We start from the raw sequence: 21,275 nt of genomic DNA on the forward strand, positions 1-21,275 counted from the left end.
TGAGGGACACGGTGGGCAGGTTGGCTGACTGAACGTCTGGAAGAACGGCTGTAGGAGCTAGAGCTTCAAGTTCGCGGCGGAAAATACGCGTTACATCTTTTGACGCTGTAGCCTGTACAGGCGTCGATGGGTCTTCGCATGATGATGTGGCGGTGGTGTTAGATAGCCGAAGGAACTGGCGGCTGATGCGGCGACTCTTCGCTTGTTCAAAGCTCTGGCATTCCTTAATTATGGCGTCGACCGTCGTACAGTCCTTACACACCAGTAGAGTAAACACGTCGCCAGCTATTCCTTTCAAAATATGCGATATCTTGTCATCTTCGGCCATTTTTGCGTCAACTTTTCGACAAAGGCCCAGTACGTCCTGTATGTACGAAATGTACATTTCAGTGGTCGTCTGGATACGAGATCCCAACTCCTTTTTAGTGGCCTGCGGTCGGCCAAATGATATGCCGAACAACTCACGCAGCTTGGCCTTGCAAGCGTCCCAACTTGTAAGATCTTCTTCATGCGTCCCGTGCCACACGCGTGCCGTTCCTTTGGAATAGAATATCGCGTTGGCTAACATAACCGTGGGGTCCCACCTGTTGCGGTTGCTGGCGCGTTGACAGTAGCAGCCCCTTCACTGTCTCGTGGCAATATATAGAAACAAAATGCTGCATGAGAAGAGGTCTATCTGCGGCGGCTGCTGTGAATCATACCCACGCATCACCCAAGCGCTGCCTCCCGCGATTTCCCGATTTTCGAGGCAGTCGCGCCAAACTTCGCTCCATTTGAAACGGGACGCACGAGACAGATTCTCTGCGCAAGCCAATATATCGGGAAATGAAAATACCTATAGAGCTGCGCTCAAATTTAGCATTATAGAGTATTGTAATTGTCAGTGAAATATTTTTCTCGTCGAGTCACCTCAACAATGTCACCAAGAAGGATGTATACCCCCTCCCACGGATAGGCGGAGCACTGCACCGACTACGCAAGGCGAAATATTTTAGAGTGCAGCTATTATGCAGCCATTCATTCGTTGAGCGTCGGCGTGCATCAACGCCCCTTGGCGTAACCGAGCGAACCAGCATAGCGAAAGATGAAAGAGCGAACGCGGAGCACAGCGGGGGATGAAAGACTGTGATAGCGAACAGAGCGCGAGGAGGAAACTTGAGGAAGCCACCTTGAAGCACCACCAGATGGCGCTCTCATTCGCGCATTCTCGTAGGCGCTGGCCGTGCGGGGGACAGAAAGAAAAGAACCAAAGAGATCGCCTTCGCAAATAGCGTTCGCCGAAACAGTTTCCCGTTAAATAATCGGTTGCATAGGCTGCAGTTTCGGGGAAGCTGCTACTCTGTGGCCAATTTATTAATAGCGTCGCACGTCGCGGCTCTGTGCACCGGTGCGGTGATAGGTGCGATACCTCAATATATCTGCAAATTAAAACACGTATAGAGGTGCGCTAAAATTGCGCATTGGAGAATATCGTAATCGTCGGTGAATATTTTTATTCGCTGAATGTTAAGAGTGGCTACTGGGAAATCGAAATCGATGATAGGGTCAGAGAAAAGACCACCTTTATTACGCTGGACGGTCTCTTCGAATTCAAAGTCACGTCGTTTGGCGTTTGCTCGGCACCTTCATTCCAGTACGTGATGAATAAGGTCCTGGCAGGCCTAAAGTGATAGATGTGTCTCTTCTACTTCGATGACGTCGTCGCATGTGCAAGAAACTTTAACGATCATCTCAGGCGGCTTGGAACAGCTCTCGAGGCAATCAAGTCGTCCTAGCTCAGCCTCAATCCGGAAAAAAATGCCGCTTCGATAACAAAGAGCTCATGTTCCTGTGCCTCGTCATTAGCAAGTTCGGAGGCCATCCAGACCCATCGAAAATAGATGCTATATCGAAATTCCCGCAGCCCTTCGTCAAGAAAGCACTGTGTGGATTTCTTGGCCTCTCTTCCTACTATAGGTGCTTTAAGCACTTTTGTCGCATCGCCGAGCTATTCACTAATCTGACGAAGCCAGACATCAAGTTCAAATGGCGAGCGCAGCAAGCAGAAGCATACCAAGAGCTTACGACACCTTCACTCATCACCAGCACTCACCAAGATTTACGCCAATACGTAAAACAATACCGATGCAAGCAACGTAAGCCTCGACGCCATGCTAGTTCATAGAAACTACAGGCTTGAAATCTAGTTTCATAGCTTGCGCTAGCCTCTCGCTATCGAAAGTGGAAGCGAATTATTCTGCAGCAGAAAAAGAACGGTTTGTCATCATTTGGGCTACGTCAACGTTTTGACTTTACTTATATGGTATGTCCTTCAAAGTCGTGAGCTACCCTAACGCGTTGTGTTGGCTGGAAAATCTAAGCGACCCTTCACAGCACCTAGCACGGTGGAGCCTTAGATTGCAATAATTTGACACCACCGTGGTCTACAAGTCCGGACTGAAACATTCTGATGTTGACTGCTTGCCTGGCGAAGCATCGACCCACTACCGCAAGACGACCAAGATAAGGACACCTTTCTGTTGAAAATAAGCGCCGGTGACTTCACCGAACAGCAGCGAAAAGACACGGAACTAAGACGCCTTGCTGAGTGCGTGTGAGGCAAGACCGGCTTTGTCCAGATGGTGTTAGGCATGGATTGTCTCTATTTTGGCTACTAAAACACGTCCTCTTCAAGAACTTCTCCCCACTCCGCGCAAACTATCTTTTTGTTGTGCTCGCAGCACTCCGGCCAGACGTCCTGCATGCACTGCATGTTGACCAGGCAGCCGGGAACCTCTGGTTTTCCTGTACGCTCACAAGAATACAAGAGACGCACTTTTGGCCGCGCCTGACTGCTGACGTTGCCCGTAACATCAAGGCATGCCGGAACGCCCATCGAAGCAAGACACCAGCAATTAACGAGCCTCCTTGCCGACCATTTCATCAGATCGGGATGGATTTCTTGGGACCCTTTTCGACGTCAACGTCCGGCAATGAGTGGATCGTCATGGCTGCCGACTACCTACACGCTACCCGAAACGAAAGGTCTGCCTAAAGGCTGTGCGGCCGTAGTTTCTAAATTCTTCGTCGAGGACATCGTGCTACGACATGGTGCCCCGGAAGTGCTCATCGCCGTCTGAGGAACGGCTTTTACAGCGTAGCTTACCCAAGTGATTCTGCAATACAGCCAGACAATCCACAGGAGGACGACTTAAAAGAATGGCCTCACTGAGCGGCCGAACAAGACCCTCGCCGACATGGACGTCGAAGTCGAGCACAAGACCTGGAACGCCATCCTTTCGTACGTAATCTTCGCATATAGCACGGTAGTGGAAGAAACAACGCAGATCTCACCATTCAAGCTGGTTTACGGAAGGAACCCGACGTTGACTCTCGACGCCATGCTGCAACACGTTAGCGACGAAGAAAACTTTGACGTGGCCGCCTAACTACAGCGCGCTGAGCCAGCACGATGACACGTCCGCCTGCGCATCATCAGCCAGCATCGAGGACAGTTGACACTGCAATCTTCGGCGACGCTACCTGGAATACTAGCCTGGCGATTGTGTTTTGGGTGGGATCCGGATAAGCCGACGAGGCATTAGTGAGAAACTTTTGCGACGCTATTCCTCACCCTGCAATATCATCCGATGTATTGGGTTGTTCGATTCAGCGGTTATTCGAATTTGAAAACCGAATAACCGGAGTGATCGCTAATTCGGTTAGTTATTCGGTTAATAGTATTCACATTTTCTGACAGCAGGATATGTGTTCTTCTGTAGTTGCGCCGAAGTTACCTCTGTTTCTCTCTTGCGCTCTTATATGTGTGGCTTATTTTTGCAACCGCTCATGCAAACCCGATATCTGATGTCCTTAACCTACTTACCTTTTCTTAAACACCAAGAATTCGTGTCCGAGTGATCTAATATCCGGCTAACCGGTTATTTAAACGGGATATCCTGAATATCCGTTTTTAGAAATCCGGATTCACGTCGCTCCGGCTAAACCGGGTAGCTGGTGCGATGGAAATTTGTAAGCACTAGTTTTAAGCCTTTCTATGCCCGCTGGCGAACTTTGGAAATTGGTTTCTTTGTATCTTTGTTGTTGTCTTCTCTTTACCGCGGTCACGTGATTCCCCGAACGCTTTCCTTGTGAATGTCTGTGGGCTTTTTTCGCTTTGAGGTAGAAAGCCTGGGTCCATCAGCTGCATCTCTTATAGATATTATATAAATATGGGATTAGCGTGACAGCGTGATTAAATGGTGCTGTGAGTTTGTATGCAGAATATGTATACATGATGCACTACATAATTTTATGTTTGCTGCTGAAGGGAAATTACAAGCAACTAGCTTTTTGATTGTCATTGACAAAACCTAGGATATGCTGTAGCTGCACTGGTAGTTACACTTACCAGAACTGTAAAAGAATGCAGTGATGATAATCTGAACTTGAACACAAATTCAATTTACGGCACATCTGGAGAGTGCACTCCGTGAAAATGATGCAAGGCTTGAGATTTCAAGCAAATATGTATGCTTCATGTACTTCATGGCTTACATTGTGCAATAAAGGGGGATTCTGCATCATTTGTCGGTAGCTCTGCCTTCCTCCCGGGCCCAAATGTGGAAGATTTTGCGGGGAGAGGGGGGGGGGTTTGACTTGAGACCTAGAGTTCCCATAGTCCGCACCTGTGCCTGAGCTTGCCACCATACCGTGAGTATGACTTCCCACCTTCTTCCCAGGGCACCACGGCCAGGTCAAGTGGTAATGTGGCATCCACGGGTTATCGGCGAGTTCACTACGCGGTGCTGTTTACCCTGGCGCTCTGCGTCGTGCTTGTGGTGTTCATTACCTACCTGAGGCAGAGAATATCCCGAGAGGTCACGGGACTGTGCGTGACGGCTTCATGTTATGACTACTGGTAAGCTCATCAGCCTACTTTATAGTCACCGTATTGCTACCACATCTCCCAAAAATTTCCAAATATGTCTTTCGGACATCAGACTAACTCATGCTACTGTTTCGCCTCATCCTGAACCGAATGCTTTGGCTCACTCCTCTGCTCGACTGCTTTTTTTTCAATTGGCATTCATCTGTAGCTCTAATGAGCCGCCTGGTATCCTCTACCTGACGCGAACTTCAACTAGAATATAATTCTAGATCTGCTTGCTCTATAATTGATGCTGTAGCTTTTATTTCTTTTAATGGCATTGTTACTTCTTGCGCCTCTCACTGCGCGATTAGATTTATTGCTCACCGAATTTCGGGGTCACCAGAGCTGTGTTCCAATGGCTGGGATGTTGTGATACTGAACATAAGGCCGAGGGTGTGGTTACTAGACAACGTCCCGGCAGTTCCATGGGCTTGCAATGCAAATAAAAAAAGACGAACTTTTCCCCGATTGGAAAATGGCCCCCGGTGGACCTAGTGGAAGCCAGCAGCCAGCATCATAATGGATTATTGCAGTGTGTGCGCCGGGTGCTGGGCATGATGGGTAGTGGGCATGTGGGTGGTGGTCATATTGGGTATCGGGCAAGCGCAGTTGCGGGCAACGGGGGAGGCGGGCATGCTGAATATAGCTGAGGAGCTTTCAAATATACGGTTTTTATAAATTGACCTCGCTGCCGATCAAGTGATTTCACCTGTTCAACATTAGCCTTGCTATAAGTGCTCTTGCGTAGTCCTACGATATTGAGTGGGAAAAAATCACTCCTGAAAGAAAGCGTTTGGGAATATAACCTTTCCAGTGACAGCCTCATGATGGTAAATGAAATTATTAAACTTAGCACTTGGCGTCTGACAGTACGTGGCTGCTGCATGTCTTGCAATTTTGAAACCAGTATGTAGAAAGAACAAGTTAAGGACCGCACAAAGAGCGATGGAACGAAAAATCTTAGGACTAACGTTAAGAGACAGGAAGAGAGCGGTGTGGATCAGTGAACAAACGGGGATAGCCGATATTCTAGTTGACATTAAGCGGAAGAAATGGAGCTGGGCAGGCAATGTAATGCGTAGGATGGATAACCGGTGGACCATTAGGGTTACAGAATGGATACCAAGAGAAGGGAAGCGCAGTCGAGGTCGGCAGAAAACCAGATGGGATGATGAAGTTAGGAAATTTGCAGGCGCAAGTTGGAATACGCTAGCGCAAGACAGGGGTAATTGGAGATCGCAAGGAGAGGCCTTCATCCTGCCGTGGACATAAAATATAGGCTGATGATGATGATGTAGAAAGATAGTGCATGCACAAAGATTAAGGCACATGGGCATACATGCCAATGAAAGAACTGCAACATCCATGTTGCGTATAAAGGGGCATCAGGCAAATCGGCACTTATATGCACTACTTCTAAAATGGGACTTTCTTTGTTATCTATTTATTTTAACACACTTCCGGCTACAGAGTTGCCTTAATGTTTGGTTGCGAGTTTTCAGACCTATTTCCCATGCCACCCAACTTCAGGGAAGAATGAAAGTACGTGCTGTAGGCTTACGCATCAAATTTAATTCACCGCTAAAACCAAGCCTACGACTTAACTCGTGCTAACTGTAATAACTAATAAAAAATAAACAGCCAGAAAGGCGTCCATAATGGCCAAATTGCTGAGGGAGTTAAAGGAAACAATGATGGTTTCGCTAATACTTCACAGTAAAAGACATCATCAAGCTTGTCCTAAAATAAAAAGCCGGCAGACGAAGCAGTGGGGAGCCTACCAAGTTAACGAAACGACCATGAGAGCACCAATATGTAGGCTGCTCTCTCATGACCTACATGACAGGCATTCTTGACAATCATGTCATATGTCCTCAAGAGTCCCTTTAGCTACACCTAAGAGACCTTAAGGCGAAAGCCTTAGTCATCCTCATGACTATGGTTTCGACCATCAACCTTTAGCCTTTTCCTTCACTTAGTACCGCATCCGAACCCATTCCATTGGTTTTTAAGTGTTAATCTTTTTTCGCAGAGTCATTCTCATTTTCGCTGAGTCATGGTCATGACTATGACTTCAACCATCATCCTTTAGTTTCCTTCAAATAGTACCCACGTCCGAACCCATTTCTGTGGTTTTTGAGTATTATTCATTTTGCGCTGAGTCATTGTCATTTTTGCTCAGTCATGGTCATGGCTATGAATTCTACCAGCATCCTTTAGAGTTTCCTTCACTTAGTACCCACGTCCGAACCCATTTCAGTGGTTTTTGAGTGTTCTTTTTCGCTGGGTCATGACATACATAGACACGCATGTCATGGCATATCATTTATGTTCGTCATATACTCTTGTCATAGTATGCCAATATTGGTGCATACCAAGTGAATGAAATGACCATGAGAGCACAAAGACGTAGGCGGCTAGATAGATACTGTCAAAGTAGCAAATGTTCGCCAAGAAATGCTTCGCATTTAATACTAGTGTCGGCTTTGCCGCACGGCGAACTTTTTAGCTTTGTCCGCGCGATGTTCGTTTAACCTGGCGTTCTTTGATCGTCCCGTTTCACCGATTTATTTTTTCTTACAGAATAAACATTCAACCATATGAATTACATCGGAACGACTGCAATTAAAGCAAGCTTTCACTTCGTGTGTACAGCTATTCTCGGTGCTTTAAATTTTAAGCTCACATTGAAGGTGCCCGCAGGTTTTTTACCTGCGGTCAGAACATGCTTTTATTACAGGGGAACGATGTTGGCTGATATTTGCGTGTACTAACATGTCTTTAAAATTTTTGTTGCGGCTATAGGTCCCCCTTGATGCCACCGGGAACGCTTTTGTCAGGCGTGAGGCTTATAGCGCGTGAAAAGACAAGGACGAAGAAAGACGCGACACACACAGGCGCTAACTTGCAACAATCTTTATTACGAGCAAAGGAGACACCACATATATATATATATATACAACTTTTTCGCATACATAATCATACATGCACTGTTTGCAAAAAACCTTACACACCATTACGCAGGTTAGCTCTTTGCGGGAAAGGGCAATTGATGCTTTAGAAACACAGTTATCCCCGAGCCTATCAATGATTCCCGCTTCGATAATTTCGCGAGTTAATTCATCGGCCTCTTCCCACGAAGGGGCAGTCCCTGTATGCTGGAGCACATGTCGAGTGGTCACCGTCATCCGCACCGGCAACAGCGCACTTGCAATGCCTGCAGTGAGCGTCAAGCGTGTCTAACCAGGCGCTATAAGTCTCACGATGCCATACCAACAAGCCCAAATAACTGCATTACAGCATTTCTCCGGCGCTCGTTACTTGATAATATTTTCGTAGGATGTTGTTTATGCTTGGGAAGGCATCAGAATATATTGATATAAAGGCTGGTGAAGGCTGTTTCTTAGCTAATTCCGACAACCTCTGCAATCTTGCTCGACGTCATAAGCACTGTCGAGAGAAATTTATGGGTAGTTTCTTTCAGCTAGATTTAGCATAGAATCGCTGTCTTGGCTACGGATTCTTTTCGTTTCGCTCGTCCGACAAAATTCATAGTTTGCAGTGTCGCGGGTGATGACTGGTGTAGTCCAAATACCGCTGGATATCCGTAGGCTTCCGGTAATGTGTCGTTCCCTGTTTTTCATTTTCTATGTAGACAGTCGTTTCTAGGAAGTTGATTTGGCTAGGAGAGTGGTCAGCAGTAAATTTATTACTCGGACAAGAGCGGTTGAAATGGCTAATTAAGTCGGTTAGCACAATTCTGCCGTGTTCCCATATTATAAATACGTTGTCAGTGTAACGCAGGTAGGTGAGGGCTAGAGTCAACATGACATTGCCGCAAGCGCAAAAAGTTGTCTCCCGCTCAGCACCAAATTCTTGAAGGACTCGCCGAAAGAAGGTATAGTGTAATAAACCCCGCAGACAAAGGCGGCAGTATCGTAATCTGGTCTATAGAAAAGTACAAAAATGACGCCTTCAAGCAAATGAGCAACCACACCCATTACAAAAAACTCGACTCTAACCCAAGTTCGGACTACAGCAACCTTGTGAAAAGTATAATAGTGGAGCTCCTGTCCAAGCGACTAATCACGAAGTCTGAATATCGCGTCATGATGCCAAAGAAGAAAGAAGCTGGTCGCTTTCATCTTCTTCCTAAAATACGTAAGGTTTCACGAGAAGAAATTGTTACAACAGAAATCCCAGGTAGGCCTACAATGTCTAATAACAACACACCTACCGAGTCACTATCTAAATTCCTAAATCGCCACCTGTCAAACATCCCGACCACACTCCCATCGTTTGTTCAAAACACGCCCCACTTCCTTCGATTTATCGACTGCATTAACGCCTACCAAATCCTTCCCGACCGCGCTATTACAGCGAACCTGTTCATGTCTAGGCTTCCATTCATTTTTCGTGTGCGTGTGAAAAAATGTGAGCCGATCCTGGTGCTGTGTAGAAAGGATCCAAGTGCAATGGCACATACCCCTGTGGCAGGGTTTCCTGTTCCGCTTATAATAAGTGGATGTGGCCGTCTTTTTTCACCGGGTCGCTTGTAGATGTTTGCAGTCACCTTGTCGCGTTTTTTTTTTTTTTTTTGGGGGGGGGGGGGGCTCATTCGCATTTTTCTTGCAAATATTGCTATTTTAGTGCTCGTCACGCGCGTTTGTCGTTAAATGTACGCGATAGCAGCAGGTGTCACAAAGTACAAAATTGTCCCTATCCATTCATCAAATTTTTGACGCCTTACCAGCAATCGTGGTCGTCGTAGTGTGTTGCCAGTGTGCTTTGTGCTAAATGGATTCGAAGGTGGTCGAAGTATGGCAAAATATATTGTAAAGAGTGGGAAAAGGAAACTCGGCTCACGGACTGGTTACGCCTTGTCAACGGGGGCGATAAAAAAAGCAGCTTGTAAGCATTGCAATTGGGAGATTCATGTACTGGTAAACGTGCAATGAACAGAGTGCAGACTACCCTGGCGACTTTTTTAAAAAGTAAATGAGTGCTTCCGTTCATTCTTGCGCATATCTTTCTGTTAAAAATATTTCAAGTTACTGGTTTGTATACCCTTCATATTTGAGCGATTTTTTCGTACTATAATCAATTTTCAACAATGAGAAATTTGTTCAACTTCCAGTTCTTTTGGGCTTCTTCGCAACAGTCGCGCACTTTCTTGGGCTTCTTTTGGGATGATGATTAGCTTGTTTGCTCGGCGGCATCTGGCAACTCTGCGGGCCCGTGGACTCCGGGTGGTGGGCTCCGGGACCTGTAACGTGCCCTTCAACTACCATTGTCACACCTGGGACCCAAAGAGGTCGCAGTAACACGGGTACGATCGGATCTTAGCTCAGAAGGCCGACCCGCGTCAGCCATGTCTACGTTCGCACCGCCCTCTCTTTGTCGGCATTCCAACCACTTGCATGCCTAGTTTCCTGCCGCTCTCCCGGTGCTGCGTCACCGTCGCGCGTGTATATAAGACAATGTTGCCATGATGGCAGCAGGGTCGACACACTGGACGCGGCCAACGCACTCTCAACGAAGCAGAGTGAGGGGACATGGCAGTTGGTTGGAGACAAGCAGTCTGCTCACGCCGGCTTGAACTTCTAAAAGAGCAAAAGGCAGCCGGGAGCAATTGGGATGAACTGCCGTGCTTCCTTGCTAAAGCTACAAATGTCTCTCCAACAGAAAATGAAATATTGACGCAATAAAATGATTTACCTAAAATATTACATATTCTGATAATTACGGGTGGCACCGGCACATTATATTATGACGCGTTGAAATTTCCTGGCAGGTGCAAAAGTGTTAAGATGACATCTTTATGGTAAACAGTTTAGTGTTCATTCGTTTCTAGAGAGAAAAGTGACATAAATTGTATTTATTTCGCAGGGAACGCTTGAATAAACAGATGGATAAAACAATTGACCCGTGCGACAACTTCACAGCGTTTGTCTGCGGCAACTGGAAGCCCGAGAAACGCTTCGGAGACCTCTCACACTCGACCTTCTCCGACATGGTTATGTCGTGGCGCATGAATCTCCGAGACATCGTACGGAAGGGCTCCATCGAGCTGCCGGTGGGTAGAAAAGCGGCTGCAATGTTCGAGAGCTGCATGACGCAAGTGCAGTCTGATGTAGACACCTTTCAGTTATTCATGCGCGACCGGGGACTATCCTGGCCGGAAGATGCAAAGGGAAGGCCTCCTTTGGAAGTCCTATTTGATCTTGCATTTAACTGGAACATGAATCTCTGGCTCAAATTACAGCTGCTTCCTGGGGTGACAGATGATCCACGGCGCCGCATTTTAATTACGACCAACGAATTCCTGACATACTGGGATGCCGTGCTCGATCAGGTACCCGTGGACAAGTTTGCCACCGTTTACAATGCGATGGTTGTCATTTTCGGTGGTGAGAAGGAAAACTTGGCCACCGAGGAGAAAGTCAAGGAGGTCTACGAAACAATGCGATCCGTACTCAAAACGCTTGTGCGGGCTGGCACGCGCATGACACGTTTTCCCGCTGTGTTTGCACTGCGCGATGTGACTAACTACACTGAACTCGTCACGGCCGAGCACGTTCATGACGTCATCAAGAAGACACTACAAATCGATCCCCCGTTCAGTATTGATGAACTACTACTCTTCGATGACATTAGAGTACTACAAGCCATGCTCGGAATCATCAGAACTTACAACGACACCGCATTGTTCCGACATCTATCGTGGCTGTTCGTGTACGCATACGGAGTGGTTGCTCACCCCGCTCTCGTTCTCCACACCTTATTCGGAAGCGCAGAGTGGGCGAAGGCAGTGCAACCCCGGTACTGCGCTGTGCAAGTCGAGGACAGCTACAAGCTCCTGGTGGCTGCTTTGGCTTCTGTGGCCGGTTTCTCGCCGGAGGAACGCCGTACCATCGATGAACACCTTGAAACAATAAAACAGGTGGGCTATATATGTATAGATAAGTGCTGTTCTATATGGGGGCGCAGCAGTCTGGCCGAGTTCAACTGATTGAACTGCTATCCCAGTGTGCAAATATGCTGGTCGCGAGTGTTGAGAAAGTTTGTTTCAAAATACTGGCGGCTGTCAAACAAATGGTTGCTTGATCTCGTACATATAAGTGTAGTGGCATGGCGGTAGTTACACAAGTGATTTGTAAATGTCGTTATGTTGGTAACGGGTGCCCACAGATTGCCTGAAAGGATAGTGGGAAAGAATGCTACTAGGAGGCCAATCAAGGCAAGTCTTTTCTAGTAGAGTAGCAGGCTATACACGGCTAGACGGCATGTTAGTTTTTAATGCGATTAGCATTCTTGGGGTATTAACGTACTTTCCGGGACTCGGTACGTCTGTCTGTCTGTCTCTGTGTCTGTCTGTAACGCGTGACACGATGCAATCTATGTATAGGGATGTCTACATGAGGTCCTATGGAGATTTATATAAGAATGCTTGGATGAATATGTATGATTACTGATATTTATGAATATGGCTATATATAGTGAGTACTGAAGAGTAATTAAGGTAATTAAGGTTAGTAAAATACCAATAAGTTACGATAAAGTTAGTTAAGTGTGGCATCGAATAATTGGGAGCAATTAATAGTGAGTATAATGAAAGTTAACTCTTGTTTAATTTCTGAACTTATTTAATTTTAATTAATTAAATAATTAATTATGGGGTTTTACGTGCCAAAACCAGTTCTGATTATGAGGCACGCCGTAGTGGGGGACTCCGGAAATTTTGACCACCTGGGGTTCTTTAACGTGCACCTAAATCTTAGTACACGGGTGTTTTCGCATTTCGCCCCCATCGAAATGCGGCCGCCGTGGCCGGGATTCGATCCCGCGACCTCGTGCTCAGCAGCCCAACACCATAGCCACTGAGCAACCACGGCGGCTAATTTCTGAACTTATGTAGATTAACTAAGGTTAAGTCAATTGAGCCTAATGACTAATAATTAAGGGTACTTGAGATAAGTTTGACGTAATAAAATAATCTCAGTTATTGTTTAGTCAATTATGCAAACGTCAACATCATACTTTTAATTAAGCCTAATTAATTAGGCAGACGTAGCAATTATACTAATAAATATGAATAATGAATCAACGACTTAATATATTTATTTACCCCAGCCAATGTTTGACCTAAGTGCATCGCTCTCTCCTATAAGGCGCTCCGAATCAGGCGAGGTTTATTCACGCTACGCGGGTAAGCGGGGAGCCAGAGCTGCGTGCTAGAAAGAATACGCTGGAAGTACCTATTACCTACACTCTTAAAAAGTTTGCGCCATTAGGGACTTGTCCCACAACAAGAATCGCCATCGGCCTTGCTTGTGTTTCCGTTCTTGGAAACTCTGCGCTCGCTAATTTCCTATCGAGAATGCTATGTCGCGCTAATGACGCGCATGTCGTTAATGGCCTGGAAGTACCGGGCGCGCAGCGTTAAAGAAAGGAAAGGCACGCAAGACATATGAAGATTATCGTTATGGAACAAGATAAGCCCCGCCCCTTGCACATCCGTCTGGCATGGAAGGGAGTCCAGCAGGCGCTTCCCTAGCAGCCGTGTGTTGTTATTCTGGCCACCAATAGATGATGCCACAGTCGGACGTGCTTCCTCTTACTACCACTTTCTCGCGTTCTAAGCAGCCTCCACAGAGCACAGGCCACGCGCTCGCGTGTTCCCCTTCATAAAGGGCCACTCTGTACACGTGCCCCCCCCCCCCCCCTCAGGAAAATTTCTCTATTTTTCAACTATGTGATGATATGGAAGGCTGTTAGCTCGTGTTTTCCCACATGTATGCACAGAAATTAAATGGTAGATTACATGTTTTGACAGCTGACGAGTGCTACAGAATCAGTGGCTGAGGAGAGGAACGCGCGCAAGATCGATGACAGGCGTGACATAATGCAAGAGTAATTACGTTGTCTTTATTAAATTATTCAGTTCTTCTGCGCTCTAAATAAAAGACGACTCTAATGCGAGCGATTAAAGTAGACCCCACGAGTGAAACACGTATCAAGGTACAACCTGCAACGAGAGCAATCTTGCAGGCAGCGCAGTTTAACAAAGTCGCAGGCCTGCGCGGGAAACGCAGCACAGTCACACCGTAAGCTGGTTGAGTGGCGCAAGAGTAGCTCCAATTTAGGCACCACGACAACAGGGTTTTCGCGGCAAAGTCTCTTCGCCTCGATTTTGACGAGAACGATCTGAACTGACCGCCCGGCGTCAACGGCGAGCTGCGGCTTGTAATGCTCTCTGCACTGCAATTTAATGAGCCATACGATGCCTGGTTGTACCCGCCTACGCAGCTCTACGATTCGCTTCTTCATCAGCGGTTCTTACCTTGCGAGGAGACGCCATAACGTTTACCGAAGAGGTATCCAGAATACGGGGCACACATCTAACATCAGGATCGCTAGAGAGCCTGCATGCTAGAGAGCCTACGTCTCATCATCTGCGCCTGCGCACGCGGCGTTTGCAGGCACCTTAACTAGATGGCGACACCATACTGGCGGAGGCTGGAACTGCGTTGATTGCGCGCCTCGTCTGAATCGCATCTCGTCGTCTGCGCCTGCGCACGCGGTGTTTGCAGGTGCCTCAACTAGATGGCGCCACCATACTGGCAGAGGCTCGGGTCGTCGGCGCCTGCGCGCCTGCCTATAGGGCGCGTATAAGGCATTTTTCTGGTGCATGATAGCAAATGCTTGCGTGGTTCAGTGGTAAAGTGTCCGACTCCCGCACAGCGGACCTGGGTTTGATCCCGGCGGAGACCGGGTACTCTTTTTGGCATTTCCGGCGATAGCGGTTACGCGGCGACGGCGGCACCATCGCGAACCAAAACGGCTATTGGAATGATCCCATAACAGCTTACGCTGTAAAACCAGACACGCATTCACTATTGCAAAAATAACTGAAGTGTGCTCCTAGGGTATACCATGTTATCATAAAATATTGAAGCGATTACGCGTGTACAAGTACAAGATTAGCGCAGCAGAACTCGACGGCCAGTAGGCCCCGGCGGCGCGCAGTAAAACTATTCCGATAGCAGCACCACCACAATATTTTGTTAACACATGCCTCACCTGGATGCATGTCGTGCTTGCCGTCGGGCGTTCACTCGACGAGATTCTGTTGCACTCTAGTTCACAGACAGAAAGACAGTGGTATAAATTACAGGTGCAGCTAAATTGCACTTATGTTTAGAAGGAAGTGGAGCTGGTAAGGTGTGGTAGCGCGTGGAGCTAATAATCGGCAACATGTTCGATAAGAGAACATTTTTAATGAAAGCCAAACGGCGAGAAAAATGGAAAGAATTGCAGCGAAGAAAATGGTTGCAGCTGAATCACGATAGGGGTAATTGCGGATCGCTGAGTAAGAGCTTCGCCCCTTGCAGTGGACATAACTAAACTGTTGATGTTGGTAGTTGTGATAACAACGAGAAAAATTCTTAGTGTTGATATGTGTTTTGGAACCAGGGTCATTGTTTGAAACACCGAGAGATGTAGAGGAAATAATATTCCGCCACAGGTCACCTTGAACAAGACAACGGCTGCTGTGTGGCTCGACGAAAAGACGAAGCATGTCGCTAAGCAGAAGCTGCTCAGAGTCCGCACTGCTTTGTGGCCTCCAGCGGACTTTCTCACCAACAAAGTCCTTGAGGACATTTACGGCAAATTCCCCGAGAGCAACGACACTACCTTCACGAATCTATGGATCGCGGCCAGGCGGACTGGACGGAATCTCCTGGGCACCACGGCGGGAGTCTTTGCACAGAGCATAAGTGAGAGCACCGCACTGCCCTACGTTCAGTACATGCACCCACTGAATGAAGTGAGGCTCGCTGTGGGGGCCCTTGCTCCTCCACTGTACTACCGGGAAGGCACCAAGGCCATGCTGTATGGAGGCCTAGGGTACTTCTACGCGAAGAAACTCATCAACACGGTCGACAGCGCGGGAGCAAAAGTGAGTAGGAACAGGCGTTTGAACAAGACTCGTTAATTAAACAGTGCTTGAACGCGGGCGTACTGGAACATGTTTCTGTTGTTTCGCTGCGTTGCCGAGATGAACAGTTACTGATATGCAGATGAAGGGGTCACAGATAGATGAGAATTAGTTTTGTAATTGTGCGATACATTTCGAGGCTGTTGAGTTACGAAGCGCTTATCCTTGCAACGCCAAAAAGTTGTGGTAGCGCTCTTACGAAGCAGTGGCCCATTCAACTTTGGCCCAATCCTGGCATCATGGCAAAGTGCAACCCGATCCAAGGTTCACCCACTGTTCGAGCCAAGATTGGCCGTACAGTTTGCCATTGTAGAATCCAATGTAGTTCAAGCATAGAGCCAGTGCACAGCCATCCTGTATCCAGTCTTTCAAGAACGTCCAGTGCTCAGTCATTCTGTATCCAACATGTTTCAAGAACATCCAGTGCTCAGCCATTCTGTATCCAATGTGTTCCAAGAGTACCCAGTGCTCAGCCATTCTGTATCCAACGTGTTTCAAGAATACCCAGTGCTCAGCCATTCTGTATCCAACGTGTTTCAAGAATACCCAGTGCTTAGCCATTTTGTACCCAATGAGTTTCAAGAATATCCGGTGCTCAGCCATTTTGCATCCAGCGTGTTTCAAGCATAGCCTGTACTTAGCCATTCTGTTGCTTGTATTCTAGCTTACTGCCTATACAATTAGCAGCGAAGAAAATGTGATGGAAATAAGTGCGGGAAGGAAACTTCCTGCAGACACACGCAATGCGTAAACGAAAATATAATTTATTTAGTATACTATTTACAGTACTATTTTACTATTTACAATACAATTCTTGAACTGATGCAGGCATCAGTAGGGGTGCTCAGCTCCAGGGGCAGCAGCAGGAGGAGGGGCAGGGGCGGCAGGGGCTGCAGCAGGGGAAGGAGCAGGGGCAGCAGCAGCCGGACAGGAGGGGCCGACGGTGGACTTGCCAGGGACCTGAGGGCAAGGGTGGGGCAGGGAGAGGGCAGCAGTGGGCAGGCAATGATTCCTGCCCTGAAGGGAGGGATCATCGGGCTGCTCTGCTGCAAACGTTTCTGTGAAACGCCTCTTCCTGCCACCACCGCTGTCCACAGACCCTGGCAACCACTTAATGAAGTCCTGTGCTTGTGTCAGGTCGCCCCCCCCCCCTTTCGCACAGATGACATCTGCACACAAACATGCAAAGACCACAATTAGTACATACAGCATGCACCGTAAAGATCACCCACAATAGAGCAGGCAAACACATTCAACAAAAGAAAACCTTCAAGAGACTTAGTGAAATAAGTTGCTAAGTCTTTAGCACACAGTTTATCTGACAGAATTTGCAACCGCAGCCAACCTTATTGAATCCGAGGTTCACAGCATGCTCAGCGGCGAAATGCAGGATACGCAAAATAATGCTGCGGATAATTAAATGGTATCGCCTTCCCCGCCATGAAAATTCTTGATCCATTTACAGGATCTTCATCCCTGTTGCCTTCGTTGACATTCTTGTTTTTTCACCCCAACATAGCGTTAACGTCATCAGTGATGATCACACCATGTCTTTACTAACGGAGACATATTCAACTGTCTCACCCGCTGATGCTAAACGTGTAAGCTGCCTGGTGTGATGCAATTCATCGGCATGATCGTCAAGCAATTCACCTAAGCTGCCATTGGTGCTAGTGCAGAGCACACTTTCGCAATTTCTGAAAGGGCAGTGGTGACTGAGTATGTGGCTTTCATTGTAAAAAATGAAATCAGCCAACAGGGACGCCCAAGTTTCTTCGTTGTAGAAGTTGACAATTTATATGAAAGACACGATTTTGGCAAGGACAACCTCTTGTTATGCAAGCCATTTCGCTATAGAGGAGTTCGGCTGTACACACAATACTTCAACAATGCAAAAGGATGACTGAGGAAGCTTTACCTGTGACTATCCGGCATAACTTCAAATTGATGAATGCCCTCTTCCCCTTCCTGCTATGAAGGCTGTAAAGCACTTGGACGGGGTGCGCCATTACAGCCTTCATGGCATACGATGCCACCTCGCGCAGTGACTTCCCTCCTATTTGCAGGAGGTGCTTGCGCTGCAAAAGACAAAAATTGCCAGAGATGTGGAAATGAGCATTGTATGCGGCAATGTTTTCAAGTTGAAAAATCTACCCAATACTACCAGAATATAATTTATTGCCAAGTGAAGTGAACTTTTAGTCGAGTGCAAAGCAAAACATTTTTGCTGGAAGAGGTTTGTGACGCAGTGCCCTTTAATTGTAAATGTGCTCTACAACACCTTAGCGTTACTGGAATAAACACAAACACGAAATGCATCAGGTCTTGTCTGTTCTGTGCATTTCATGTTTGTGTTTCATAACCCTTAGCACAGTAACTATGTTTCATAGTAACTACCTTTCCAAGCTTTCACTATCACTTGTAAGCGCACCAACTCTACTCCCATGCAAATTGCCAATGCATAATTAGGGGATGTGACATTAGAGTGCAGGAAAGCCAGATCTACATACGTGTGGCACAAAACAGCTTAAAGGCGTACCGACATGATATTTTCAGACCTTCACATTTTGCGTTAAAGTGACTGACAACCAGTTTTTAAAGACGTAGTTTTGTGGTAACCAAAAGTTAACCCTCAGCAATGTTTGCACCTGCAGCTTCGCAAATTGTGAAAGCAGCCTATCATTGTGCTTCACAGGAGTGAGTGCAACTGCAGTTAACTGCCTACATTTTGGCCTTTTCAACCACTTTTGAAGATATAAAGCTGGTACAATAAGTTTGCATTGTCGTACAGACCTTCTTACATTTGTACAGCGTTTTTCCCCCAAATACACACCTACATCATGGCTGCCTGGCCCCCGTTATCATTATTCTGTCGATAGACTTACCAAGCCAACTCATCAAAAACAAAGGCAGTGCCACTTTCACTACAAACGAAGGCTTATCAGCATATTGTAAGGTAAAAAAAATAACAGAAAAATGTGGACTGCATTTCAATACTAATAAGAATACCATGAAATCCATACAATAATAGAAAGCCATGTGATAGGCCTCTTATTCATGGTAAATAAGGAACAGTGTCCTGAAAACGTAGGGAGACGTAGACACACCCCAAGTGCGGACTTTCAACTGGTAAGTTTATTGAGTGAACGAGTTCATGAACAGTTGAACTGCACATACACCTGGAAGGCAGTGAACAATTTATGACATGCACTCGTGGTTAGTTCAGGCGATAATAAACAATAATGAATTAACAAAAATAAAAACCATCGCGCTGCTCCGCTGTGAACGATTTGCGTGGTCTAAAAAGGAAATTTCTTCTAAGAAGACTATTGCAGGCTGACTAATGCAACCTGGTCCTGCTTTCTGTATTCTATAGGCCTCGCAAATTTCATGCGTCAATTGGTCTGTGAGGCGAAAAAGAATCTCGGTCCGACAGAATTCTGCAGTGCACTCTCAGTCATGGCAATGCATTGCCAAATGCAAGGCGCAAACAGTGCATTTTGGTGCTCCCTGAGGCCCACGTTTACACACTGCCCCGATTGTCCCACGTACACTCGGCCACAGGTGAGGGGGATCCTGTACACGATTGCAGTGGCGCAAGGCAAACACACATGTTAGTGTGCCTTACAGGGCAGACGCTACCTACTTTCTGGCTGAAAAGAACAAAACAAATCTATGCCATGCCACGATCCCCCCCCCCCCCTTCAACCTGTGCAAACGCTAGTGGATGTATGGCTAACGGCTTGCTTCTTGGTGCCGCATCTTTACTCTCCAAACTTTACTCTTCGCACAAGCTTTCCTTAAGACGCCAATAGCATGCTGTCTTGTGGAAAGTTCGTGCAAGAATTGAAGCATGCTATGGACACTAGCGTTCGCACAGGTTGAAACAAAAAAAGGGGGGGGGGGGGCGGGCGGAGGGGATCGTGGCATGGCATAGATTTTTTTTCAGCCAGAAAGTGGGTAGCATCTGCACAGCAGTTACAAAATGTGTGGAGAAAGGTGCAAATGCAAAAAAAGTCTGCCCTGTAAGGCACACTAATATGGGTGTGCCTTGCGCCACTGCAATCGTGTACAGCAACCCCCTCACCTGTGGCCGAGTGTACGTGGGACAATCAGGGCGGTGTGTAAACGTGCGCCTCAGGGAGCACCAAAATGCACTGTTTGCGCCTCGCTTTTGGCAATTCGGGTGCACTGCAGAATTCTCTCAGACCGAGAATCTTTTTCGCCACACAGACCAATTGACTCATGAAATTTGCGAGGCCTATAGAATACAGAAAGCAGGACCAGGTTGCTAAGTCAGCCTACAATAGTCTTCCAAGAAAGAGAAATTTCCTTTTTGGACCCCGCAAATCGTTGACAGCCGAGCAGTGTGATGTTTTTTTTAATTCATTCTTCTTTAGTATCACCTGATCTAACCACGAGTGCATGTCATGAATTGTTCACTGCCTTGCAAGTGCATGCACAGCTCAAGTGTTCATAAACTCGTTCATTCAATAAGTTTTCTAGTTGAAAGTCAGCACTTGTGGTGTGTAAAGTCTCCCTTCGTCTACGTTTTCAGTGCGCTGTTCCTTATTTACCATGAATCAATACCAAGTTGTTCCAGTTTGCCCTCCTCTTCAGGCCACTTATGTATCTTCATGTTTTTGCCATGTGGCGCGCCAAGGGTCATTTTTCGCAACTTTTGGGGAAGAATTAAAAAGAATGATGAGAAATGAGAAAAACATAGCTTATTTTAACCAGTAGGATAGGTCATTTTTGCACAAGCGGTTTTCTCAATTCATGTTCCGAGCAGTTGTCTGTCCCTTTACGTGAAGGTTCCGAACTCTGAAACCCCAGAAATATACTAGCAAACCCCAGAGTGCACTAAATACCTCATTTATACTAGTTTTTCTACAGCCAGGTTTCGTTTAGCTTTCTCCCTCTCATAACATCATGGCACAGAAGGCAACCACGTAAGACATCGGAAGGTTTGACACTTGCTTCGACTTGCTTGTCGAAAGAATGTTTTGGCTTCTACACAGAAGCCTTGTTCACTGACTATTATTGATTTCATTTAGCTACAACAGGCATATGGCCAACGACTGTCAGTGAACAAGGCTTCATGGGGAAGGCAGAACATATAACCCCTTCAACAACACTATTTTGGTCTGCATTACATTCATTGTGGGTTTAAACTGGGTGGGAAAAAGCCTGTGAGAAAACAAAACGGATGGCAACAAAGGTGAAAAAACATTAAACAATGCTATTTCCCCTTCACGGGGGCCATGTTCTCTCTGTGGCCAGCATCTGTTTTTGCCATGAATGTTGAATGCAATGGTTCGAGCTGTTCACAATTTGACCAACTTTCCCAACCCTTGTCAT

At 46.7% G+C, this 21,275-nt stretch overlaps 2 protein-coding genes across 2 annotated transcripts in view; one reads left to right on the forward strand and one right to left on the reverse strand.

Annotated features, from left to right (window-relative positions):
* The first annotated feature begins 4,773 nt into the window (after positions 1 to 4,773).
* The window catches only part of LOC119448966 (membrane metallo-endopeptidase-like 1), a 65,546-nt gene continuing 49,044 nt past the window's right edge, over positions 4,774 to 21,275 (forward strand). The window contains exons 1-3 of the mRNA XM_037712169.2: positions 4,774 to 4,900; positions 10,802 to 11,855; positions 15,441 to 15,875. Of these exons, the coding sequence (XP_037568097.2) occupies positions 10,821 to 11,855; positions 15,441 to 15,875 (1,470 nt within the window). The 5' untranslated portion in view covers positions 4,774 to 4,900; positions 10,802 to 10,820. The remainder of the gene's footprint in view (positions 4,901 to 10,801; positions 11,856 to 15,440; positions 15,876 to 21,275) is intronic.
* On the reverse strand, positions 16,700 to 18,103 carry LOC125944802 (translation initiation factor IF-2-like). The gene is made up of 2 exons (XM_049666162.1): positions 17,833 to 18,103; positions 16,700 to 17,083 (listed from the first exon to the last, which is right to left on the reverse strand). Exons 1-2 carry the CDS (start codon positions 17,933 to 17,935, stop codon positions 16,746 to 16,748), a joined length of 441 nt encoding a protein of 146 aa, XP_049522119.1. The 5' UTR covers positions 17,936 to 18,103; the 3' UTR covers positions 16,700 to 16,745.

Source organism: Dermacentor silvarum, chromosome 4 (assembly GCF_013339745.2).
Source record: "Dermacentor silvarum isolate Dsil-2018 chromosome 4, BIME_Dsil_1.4, whole genome shotgun sequence".
NCBI classification, from domain to species: Eukaryota; Metazoa; Arthropoda; class Arachnida; order Ixodida; family Ixodidae; genus Dermacentor; species Dermacentor silvarum.